Raw genomic sequence first — 11749 nt, 5'->3', positions numbered from 1 at the left:
TGTCCAGCTCTCAGTAAACTGTTCTTGTCCTACTTTCAGCAAACTCTGTTCTTGTCCTGCTTTCAATAAACTGTTCTTGTCCTGCTTTCAGTAAACTGTTCTTGTCCTGCTTTCAGTAAACTGTTCTTGTCCTGCTTTCAGTAAACTCTGTTCTTGTCCTGCTTTCAATAAACTGTTCTTGTCCAGCTCTCAGTAAACTGTTCTTGTCCTGCTTTCAGTCAACTCTGTTCTTGTCCTGCTCTCAATAAGCTGTTGGCTTATCCAATTTTCAGAAAGGTATTAACTCCCTTATCATGATATTTAGATATTTCCTAAGAACACACCAGAAAATGAAAATGCAAACCACAGCGAGAATAAAGATGCAACGAAATCATCCTCAAATGACAACAAAACTTGACAAGCGACTCCTCTTCCCCTCTCCCCCTTTCAGCTTTCTTAAAACCTGTACGATAATAGTGATTTCATTATTATGCTTTGCTGCAGCGCCTATTAAAATGCAAATGAGGATGTATACCCTTAGCGAGGTTAGGCTACCGTTCCAGGCCAACATTATTATTGTCCCGGCTACATTATTTTTTTTTTTTTTTCCGTGCGTTATGGATTAGTTGCCTGATGCATCGAAACTTCATACTCCCCTTCTTAACATTTACTTGGCTGATAGACATTTGTTGCCTGGAAGTTACTAGGTTTTTATGTATTTGTTTTTTGTTGTACTTGAAGTTATAATCATCCATCTATATTCACGAGAGGAAGAGAAGAAGAAAAATATTACTCCGTTGTGACTTCGAGAGATATGAAAGAAAAATGTCGCAAGTAGACTTGAGTAAGGGGCTAAGATGTCTGTGTTTGTACACCAGTGATGAGATTTTGAATTCTCTTTTATCCTTGGCCTCTCTCTCTCTCTCTCTCTCTCTCTCTCTCTCTCTCTCTCTCTCTCTCTCTCTCTCTCTCTCTCTCTCTCTCCAGAGAGACCTTACATATCTGATTGAATAACATAGGCTCTTGATGCAGTCCATTCTTTTTTTTTCTTTCTTTTGTATCGAATTTAATGACAACCGTTTTCTTTTGACAGGTTTATGGCCGTTCTCATCTGCCTCATCTTCAGTGTCTTGTCAACCATCACACAATATGAAGAATTCGCCAATGAAACTCTCTTTTGGATGGTAAGTAGTGTGTGTGATGCTATGTATGTTGTGTTTACATACCTTACGTAATTAGCTATTTGTATGTGGAGCGAATTTACACTCGAGTGTGTTTGATTAATGTTTGTAGGGGACGCGAATCTATGTTCATGAGCGTTGACTATATTCTTTAGTGCATTTAATTCCTCCTCCAACTGCAATGACTTCTGATCCTGTTGCTCAATAATTCCCACTAATTTTACCAGCCTTGTGGGGTCAGATGAAATGTCTTTTTTAGTCATTTGATAACCAATAACTTATGATCCTTGTCTCGGTTTATGATTTCTATTTTCCTGGTGAAATCACTGCAGCAGTTCTTAATATGTTCCCCCACTGTCTAAGAACCAAAGGTTTTTAACATACAGGCTGAAAATACTATATAACTATAAAGAAAATAAATTCCTGCTAGGCTGGCTGTCTGACAGAGTGGCTTGCCAGCTGTTACCTTTAAGAGATCATTCTTTTTACGCATTCGCTTTTACGTTCTGCTAAAGCATTTCTCGTATAAAACCTCTTTAACCATCTCATGTCAGTTATTCAGACTTTCACCAGAGTTAATATTCTTTATATGAACAATTTATGGTTTTGGTTACTTCGGCAACATCTTCAGAGCATTCGGTTTGAATTCTCAGACCTTACCACTCCTATTCTTATTCTTTACTTTACTATGCTCAAGTGATACATACAAGAGATGTTTAATTTAGGGTCTTTTACTCGTCCCCCTTCTCCCTATCGAAGGAGTGTCCCCTTATTTCTGCCTGGTGATCCAGACCTCTTAATAAAGCCTCCCATGTAGTAGTCTCAAATGCTTTCTAGCACTCCAGACACAGGGAGTCCACCCAAGCCTTCCCTTATTGTCTTCAAACGGAGCTCACTCTCTCGTAGAAATCTGAGCGGTTCGTTAAACATGACTTGCTCTCCCTGAAACCATGTTGTCGTTCACTTAGGGAATTTTCTTGTGCTTTACAAATCTCACTTGAAAAGGAATATGTGTTTTTTTTTTTTTGTGAGAGTGTGTTTTGATATGTGGGCGCTCGCAGAAATTGACTTGCCAAGTAATATAACAAAATAATGCTAATCATTTTACATTATGCGTTTTACATCATGTCGAGCCTTGGTGAAGGTGTCAATTTCAAACCAGATGTCGCTGTCGACGGTGACGGTGTTCAACAGACAAGCTCTGTCAGTCTGTTGTGCTACTGTACATCAGAAGGAACGCCACAGCCCAACAGGCTAGAGCTCTGGCCCTTGTTACCCAACAGTATATACGTTAGAAGATTATTCATACCATTTAACGTCTGTATAGTAATACAGTACAGGATGACCAGTTAAAAAGAATTTCCTATGTTTTTTTTTTTAATCACCTTTGGACAGTCAATTTGGCTGGCCAGACCATAACGTAATTACGAGTCGAGATGTTATTAGCATGATTGTATTACAAGATAAATAATACACCCCTGTATTTTATAACAGTGTGTTGACCTCCCACGCATGTGGGAGTTACTGAAGTTGTTAGCTGGAGTGTTATCTGGTTTGGTAAAGGCAATCGATGATTAGGGCATTGTAACGCACAGACACACCACACACACTCTCGCCCACATGTGCAGGAGTGAATTCATTATGACTGATGGTTAAAAGCATTCACAGTCGAGAGAGGGGTGGCTATTTGATCCTCTTTCATACACGTAGAAACCATCTGTCAGGTCCTGTTTCAATAGTACTCAACATAGTTCCAACCACACTTGTGTTTCAAAATCATAGACGACTATTTCTTAGTTGTCTCTCATTAGTATCCTGTCTCCAAGGCCTGGTCCGCCGTGTGCATTGCTAACACTCTTATGTTCTCTTACAGGAGATCTGTCTGGTGGTGTTCTTCGGGGTGGAGTACGCTGTGAGAATGTGGGCGGCGGGGTGCCGCTCCAAGTATATGGGCATCTTAGGAAGAATACGTTTTATAAGAAAACCAATTTGTATTATAGGTACGTTAAATTAACTGTTATGTTCTTTTATGATATATATATATATATATATATATATATATATATATATATATATATATATATATATATATATATATATATATATATATATACCTTTTTGTCCACAAGCATATGAAACACGATAAGTTCCCAAGCGCAATTTCGTGTAATAATCACATCATCAGGGGAGATACAAGAAAAAATACAAGTCAGTTGATATACAACGAAGAGACGTAGCTAGGACGCCATTTGGTAAACAGGTACATAAATATTTTACCGGACTGCGCTTGTTCGAGGTTACACTGCGAGTGAAATGTTACTTTAGCGAGGATCTTTACGTAAAGTCAGTTGACGATACAGAGTACAACCTCGTGAAAGAACTTCTCTCTTCAAAGGAGTCCATCCTATCCACCCTACTGAGGGTAGTGCAGCTTTGGGCATTGGTAGACTAATTATAATTTGTGAAGTCCTACATCACATACCCGGTGATGTTCGAGAAGGAAGTTTGGCCCTGTAGCCTGTGTTATTGTGTAATACTTGCTCAGTTATCATCAAATATAAAACTTTTTCTTTTATTTGTCATTTGTTCATCATTAGAACACAATGTCTAATCAAGATCTGCGCAGAGTGTGTTTGTATCGTTTTCGTTCAAGTTATTAGGTATTTGTCCCGTTCTTAATAATCGAGTTTCAGTCGTGGCATCTGAGTGACACTTTGTGCCGAAGGTAACTGCGAGATGACACTTTTAAATCACTTTTTCATGACCTATGTATGAGTAGTGATGATGTACTTATCATCACTTTTGTTTTTTGTCATTTTCTAATAGCTTCTGTTGACCGATAGGCTAACGTATCGTCCCTTTTTCTAATTTTTTTCATTTTCATTTCCATTCTTATTGACTTTTTCTATCCGTCTCATGCATTTGAATTGTTCCCTGACTGTCGATGGTTACAATATGTAAATATATCTCTCAACCTTTCTTAGATTCACCCTTCTCTCTCTCTCTCTCTCTCTCTCTCTCTCTCTCTCTCTCTCTCTCTCTCTCTCTCTCTCTCTCTCTCAGAAACATTCGTCTCGCTTCTCGAAGCAACGTAGTGTGTAAGATGTACATTGCAAGAAGCAATTTTCTAAGTGTGGGAGTCCTGTTTCCATTAACACATTGGACTTTTATTAATGTTAAGAGACCAGATGCATGCGAATTGGATGAGATGTGATTGTTCACACACACACACACACACACACACACACACACACACACACACACACACACACACACACACACACACACACACACACACACACAACTTATGTTGATAATGTTTGCTGATTGTATTCGTCTATTGGTCTGTTTCCATTGCTTTAACGGGTTTTCTCTCATTTTATGTCGTTGTCTGTTTTTCTTATTTAAACAGTAAGGGAAGAGAGTAATACGTTCTTATTGGATTCGTCTCTCGACGTTCGCTGTTATGAAACTTCTTAAACTTCTATTTGTTGTCAGCATTTATAATATCACTGCTTGGCTTGTGTCATTCATCCCTTTACCCCGACACTTTACGAACATCTGACATCTTTTCAGACAAGATTCTTGTTGTGGCCTCTGTGTGCTATACCATTTTGCAACTTTCAGAGATGCCAGGAACCCGTGACAAGGGTGTTAAGTTGTTGGAGGAGATGTATGGAAGTAATTTTATGGTGTTCGGGGTGGTGGAGGGATGGATTGAAATAGATGATGAAGTTATTAGAATGCATGAGGTGCGCAGGAGGTGTGAAGGGTTATTACTTATGGCTCCTTGCTCTGTTCTTTCGTTTGGAAAGTAATACAGGAAGGGAGGCTTTCCAGACACCCGTTCTTCCTCTTTCTAAAGAGTCGTCTTCTACGACATACAGGGAACACGTGAGTACTATTCTTTCTCCCCTTTCCCCAGGGATGATATATACACATACACCTTCACAGTTGGTGACCTAACCGTTCGATGTTATTATTACCGGCTTTCATAATTCTCTTTCCAGATCTGATAGTTGTGGTAGCGTCTGTTGTTGTTCTGTGTGTGGGGTCTAATGGCCAGGTGTTTGCAACATCGGCAATCAGGGGGATCCGGTTTCTCCAGATTTTACGCATGTTGCATGTGGACAGACAAGGTGGGACGTGGAGACTCCTAGGCTCCGTCGTGTTCATCCACAGACAAGTGAGTTAAACAGTTTCTCATGATACATTTACAGTTCAGTGTTTATTGATATTCCAAGTTCTTATTTTTCCAGGCAGTATCCATTTTTCTGATGGTGTATTAACATGTGTTTTTCGTGTAACGTTTTCCATCTTGGCTTAAAACGAAAGAAAATCTTTCTCTGCTATAGACGTGAATTCAAGATTAGTTGGCTCGTTGAGGCAAAATTCCAGTTGCTACACCATTGCTCTCCTCAGACATGAGCCTTCCCCTTTTTGGCAATCAGCATTCTGGTCGTCTCATTGATTGACGTTCCCTCAGTCCCCACATGTTCTGCTGGAAACACACATGTCGCTACCCCTATATCACATCTTTCTATACACTGCCTCAGTGTTGAGCAACACATACAGTTGTAATGAAAGAAATAGACAAGACTTGACTGAATATAGATCGAGCCCGAGATCCCTACCAGGTAAAACTCATGTGCTTTTCATTTCACCGTCAACCCAGTTTTAGTGACAGCCAATTCCCGAGTGACCTGATAGATTATAACAACTTATGAAGTTTTTATTTATCAATATGCGATATAGATTATTATGAATGTAAAGTAGGTGGATACTACACATTTCTTCGCAAATATTTTTCCTTATTCCCTCTCCCACAATATACAGTGTAAAGGTAGAGGTGGGAAGGTTATATTAAAGTGCTTAATTGTCTTCTCATATGTTCATCTAAGTAAGCCAGTCTCCCCTCATGCAAGGTCTGATGCGTCTTAGTATAATACAGCCAAACGTGGACTAAGGCAATTCGCTGATGTCAGGGTAATACCTGGATGATGGATATGTGAATGTCACAGACACAAATGGCATATCTCGAGTATTACTACCTCAGCAGGTGTCGGAATATGTGAGGTGCCAGAGTTTGGAATACCAGACAGGGGAAATGTGAGAGAATGTAGATGTAAATAGGTTCCTCTAAAGATGGGTTTAGGCACATGGGTTATGATGACTTGATTTCTTAAGTAGATTACCAGACTTATTTTTGTGATGTTTGTCTTGACTCTGTAACTTCATCATAAATCCTCATTAGCCGATAATCTTGGTACAGGTCGTGCATGAAGTATATCCTATCAATGGTCATTAAGACATTTTAAACATCCCCACCCCGGGATGCCCCTTCATTGGGGAACTCAGATAAAGAGGTGTGGTGAATTGTGTGCACATCTGTGATGGAAGCACAGAATAACAGCCGAGAATAACGGTGTTCAGTGTCTTTGGTGTGGAAGTTGCGTCTTAGATATGATGGGTTCCCTGATATGTTGAGAAGGGTGGAGTCTAGAAGGCAGAGGAGAGAGTAACTTACTTTTTCCCTAGGGTAGGTAGTATGTCTGGGGGAAGTGGTGCTTGAGACAGAGATGGGTGGATTGTGGTTTAGTGCATGTTGGATCATTTTGGTGTGATTTGTGTTTTACGCTTTGCAGGAGAAGGGATGATCTGGAGATACAGTGTAGATTGCATAGGGGTATGCTTTTTATCTGTATTTGGGGATTGGAGTGGTTGGGATGGGAAGGTTGCAGTGCTGTTGCAAAGAGAGTTGAGGGCAAAGATTGTAAAAGTGAGATTATATAGCAAGAATTTATGTTTCATTATTCAATTCGTTGATTTATTTATGGTTTCATTTTAGTGATCTGTTGTTTGTTTGAGTCTGTCCAAAACTTTCCTTGTAATATTTTTGTGATTGGATGTGGTCAGTCAAATGTTGTGTCCATGTAGATATTGCTTTGTTGCATGACTGCTTTCTGATATATGATTTGCATGACATAGGTAAGTCATAAATTTGTAGTTCATATCTCTTACACTTTGTTTATGTATTCTGTTCCTGAGGTTAACATGTTTTTTTCATATTATGGTTCAGTGATGTTAGATGTATGTACTCTAGACTGCTTCTACCAAAGGAATAGATTCATGCATATGAGAATGGTTAGTTAGTCAGTTCCTTTCTGATCTTTGTTTTACAAGGAACCTCTTATTTTAGGTTTGATTTAATTTTTTCTTTGAAGTTTATTTTGTAAAATATTATATCATGCCCTGTCACCTTACGTTTTGTGTTTTTCTTTACTGTCATCTCCGTTATTAGGGTAATCTTTTTTTTTTGTGTGTGTGTGTAATCTATGATGATACTGTTCTAAATCCATTCCCTTCATCTTTCAATAGGAGTTGATAACGACTCTGTATATCGGGTTCCTCGGCCTGATCTTCTCGTCTTATTTTGTGTATCTGGCGGAGAAAAATGATGAGGCAGAAGATGACGGAGAAGGGGATTTCTCCAGCTACGCAGATGCCCTCTGGTGGGGAGTGGTAAGTAACAACCAGAAATTAACACGGAAACAAGTAGTGGCATTTATACTTTCGCTGTAATAGAATGTTGTTGTATCAATTGTTAGAGTTAGGAGGAAAGTTGGAATTAGGGAATGTTGGGATGTGCCAAGCGCCAGTACAATGTCATGGTTGTATGATGTCTTTATGGATGGAACTCCTCTTCAGGATGAGATGTGATGATACTGGGACAACACAATGCTGAACCATTTTGGAACAGAATAAAGTTACCACGGTTGTTGTATGCACATGATTTTGTGCTGTTTGCCACATGAGAGGAAGGTTTGAATAGAGTATTAGTTCACTTAGATTGTTTCTAGGAAAAGGATGTTTAAAGTATATGTGGATAAGTGTGTGATTCTTGTATTTGAAAGTGAAGTTATAGTACAGCACCAGTTTGAATAAAGGAAAATACAGTCAAGTTAGTATTTGGGAGTTAGGATCAGTAAAGCTTGTAGTGGGAAAGATGCACTGAAAGCCCATGTAACTGGGAAGAATGAAAGTGAGAATGCATAGGAAGCATGATTGAGAGTTTATCCCATTTTTGATGTATGAATGTGAAGACGTAATTTATCTCAATGAAGATGAGTTAAGAATAAGTTGTAGTTGGGAAATATAACTTGTGTAGCATAGTTCATCATAGGAGATTGAAATAAAGACGAAGATGTGTGAGTATTGTGTTATGTTAAGATCATTAAAAATGCCTCTAAGAAGTTCTTTTGAGATGGTATGACATGAAGACGATGTTGCAGGTAATAGGTTCGTCAGGACATGTTTATGAATTTGAGGACAGCAAGAAGGGTTATACCACACTGGGCTAGACAGCTGTAGAGAGTGAAATAATGAGGGCTAGAAGAACATCATATCAATGTTGTGTGTTTGTGTGAAGAAAGATGTACAAGTGTTGAAAGTAATCTCCCTTGGCCAATCAGTTTGGCATGCAAAGTGAAACTGTACGAAGTGTTTATATTAAGATGGAAGTTTGTTTCATTTTAATATACTGGACATAGGTTTAAACTCTGTATGAGTGAACAAAAAAGGATGTTTTCTCATGACATACTCTTAGTAGACTTAGCCAAATGTACTATTCCTTTAGGAAACTATGTCCAAATCATGATTGGAGAGGAGTAATTGTAATAAAGAAGGATTTTACAGCAGCCTCTACACCTTCATCCTTGGGGAGGGAAAAGTATGCTAAAGTGGGGGAAGTAGAGTAACACAGTAAAGTAAATTGATGTTCACTGGTTAGTTAGAACAACACCAAACTCTCATTTTCATGTCTGGACTTTAGTGATGTGACAACCAACAACCAAGTCATCTGTTTTGTATTTCACGACATTCTTAGTAATGTGTGCATGTTGCCAGTGATTGGTTATCTGACTTGCAACCAAGAATATGGGGAGTTTTTTTTATACAGAGATTCGTTATTGGTTTTACCAAGGTCTTCCTGCAAAAGCTTACACTGTAAATGAAAAGTCACCTTTGACGAAGCGGTATCATTTGGAGTACAGTCTCGTCAAAGAACTTCCTTCAACGAGTCTTTTCACTCAAGACTATTATATTCAATTTAGATTACTGTGCATTTAGTATGGACTGAACTAACTAGCATTTATACTCACATCCTTATCTAGATTGGATGCCTGTTTTCATCACAGTTTCCAAACTACTGTCAAGGGTGTGTATGAAGATCTACATCAGATCAGAATCTTTTTTTTTCCTGGAATGGCTGAATTAAAGAACTGATGTTATTCCAAGTGACCATCTTTTTAGGCAAGGATGAAAATTTTGTGGCTCACTATATGACTTAACTCGGATCCATTTAATGTACTGTATACTTATATCATCTGGATGACTGTTACTCATTCTGATATATAGTTTTATACCTCAGGAATGTGCTAAGTCATATTAGTGTGTCTGTTCCTTGCATCAGTCTCACCCTAAAGCAACAGACGATTGACCTGCTTTATCTCCTTCAGATAACAGTGACAACAATTGGTTATGGTGACACAGTGCCGAGGACGTGGATGGGGAAAATCGTTGCTTCCTGCTTCAGCGTCTTTGCCATTTCGTTCTTTGCCCTCCCTGCTGTGAGTATGACTTGCCTCATGTGCCACATGCTATAAATAGCTTATACTATTATGAAGAATATATCCTCTCTATGAATTTTTTTTCTCAGTTGTATAGATTGTACAAGAAAGAAATATAAGTCAGCTGATATACAATGAAGAGACGTAGCTAGGACTCCATTTGGTAAACATCTCCCCTGATGATGTGATTATTACAGGAAAGTGCACTTGGGAACTTATCGTGTTTCATTTTCCCCGTGGACTCGTAGGAATATACTTGATCACGTGCAAAATAGTGATCCTTTCCAATATACATACATATACTTATACGTACATAGATATATACATATATACACATGTACATATTCTACTTGCTTGCACTCATCCAGTCCTTTCGCCACCCTGCCCTATAGGAAACCACATCATCACCCCATGCGTCAGCATGAATGACTCAGTTTCTAGCTCTCGTGTGTAACGCACCAAAACCACAGCTCCCTATCTACATCAGGCCTAGCGCTACCTCACTGGAGGAGGGGATGCTATTTCATGTGTGGTAGGGTGGCAACGGGAATGGATGAAGGCAGCATTCAGGAATATGTACGTGTATATATGTATATGTCTGTGCATGTATATGTGCGTGTATGGGCGTATATATATATATATATATATATATATATATATATATATATATATATATATATATATATATATATATATATATATATATATATATATATATTATATATATATATATCTTCTTTCTTTCAAACTATTCGCCATTTCCCGTGTTAGCGAGGTAGCGTTAAGAACAGAGAACTGGGCCTTTGAGGGAATATCCTCACCTGGCCCCCTTCTCTGTTCCTTCTTTTGGAAAATTAAAAAAAAATAGTGAGAGGGGAGGATTTCCAGCCCCCCGCCCCCTCCCCTTTTAGTCGCCTTTTACGACACGCAGGGAATACGTGGGAAGTATTCTTTCTCCCCTATTCCCCAGGGATAATATATATATATATATATATATATATATATATATATATATATATATATATATATATATATATTATACTTTGTCGCTGTCTCCAGCGTCAGCGAGGTAGCGCAAGGAAACATGAAAGAATGTCCTAACCCACCCACGTACACATGTATATACATACGCGTCCACACACGCACATATACATACCAATACATCTCAGTGCATATATATACACACACATACATATATATACATACACATGTACATAATTCATACTGTCTGCCCTTAGTCATTCCCATCGCCACCCCGCCACACATGGAATGACAATCCCCTCCCCCCTCATGTGCGTGAGGTAGCGCTAGGAAAAGACAACAAAGGCCACATTCATTCACACTCAGTCTCTAGCTGTCATGTATAATGCACCGAAACCACAGTTCGTTTTCTACATCCAGACCCCACTGAACTTTCCATGGTTTACCCCAGGCGCTTCACATGCCCCGGTTCAATCCATTGACAGCACGTCGACCCCGGTATACCACATCGTCCCAATTCACTCTATTCCTTGCACACCTTTCACCCTCTTGCATGTTCAGGCCCCGATCACTCAAAATCTTTTTCACTCCATCTTTCCACCTCCAATTTGGTCTCCCACTTTGCATTTCCTCCACCTCTGACACATATATCCTCTTTGTCAATCTTTCCTCACCAATTCTCTCCATGTGACCAAACCATTTCAAAACACCCTCTTCTCCTCTCTCAACCACGCTCTTTTTATAACCACACATCTCTCTTACCCTTTCATTACTTACTCGATCAAACCACCTCACGCCACATATTGTCCTCAAACATCTCATTTCCAGCACATCCAGCCTCTTCCGCACAACTCTATCTATAGCCCACGCCTCGCACCCATATAACATTGTTGGAACCCCTATTCCTTCAAACATACCCATTTTTGCTTTCCAAGATAACGTTCTCAACTTCCACACATTTTTCAACGCTCCGAGAACTTT

At 39.1% G+C, this 11749-nt stretch overlaps 1 protein-coding gene across 3 annotated transcripts in view; it reads left to right on the top strand.

Moving 5' to 3' along the window:
- Nucleotides 1-11749, top strand: part of LOC139764598 (potassium voltage-gated channel subfamily KQT member 1-like) — a 765415-nt gene that overhangs the window by 711034 nt on the left and 42632 nt on the right. For all 3 annotated transcript variants that reach the window (XM_071691435.1, XM_071691436.1, XM_071691434.1), the window contains exons 4-8: nucleotides 1073-1163; nucleotides 3034-3160; nucleotides 5171-5346; nucleotides 7539-7682; nucleotides 9677-9787. In XM_071691435.1, the coding sequence (XP_071547536.1) occupies nucleotides 1073-1163; nucleotides 3034-3160; nucleotides 5171-5346; nucleotides 7539-7682; nucleotides 9677-9787 (649 nt within the window). The remainder of the gene's footprint in view (nucleotides 1-1072; nucleotides 1164-3033; nucleotides 3161-5170; nucleotides 5347-7538; nucleotides 7683-9676; nucleotides 9788-11749) is intronic.

This window comes from Panulirus ornatus, chromosome 50 (genome assembly GCF_036320965.1).
Source record: "Panulirus ornatus isolate Po-2019 chromosome 50, ASM3632096v1, whole genome shotgun sequence".
Taxonomy (NCBI): Eukaryota; Metazoa; Arthropoda; class Malacostraca; order Decapoda; family Palinuridae; genus Panulirus; species Panulirus ornatus.
Note: the sequence above shows the minus strand (reverse complement) of the source record. Positions and strands in the feature narration are given on the sequence as shown.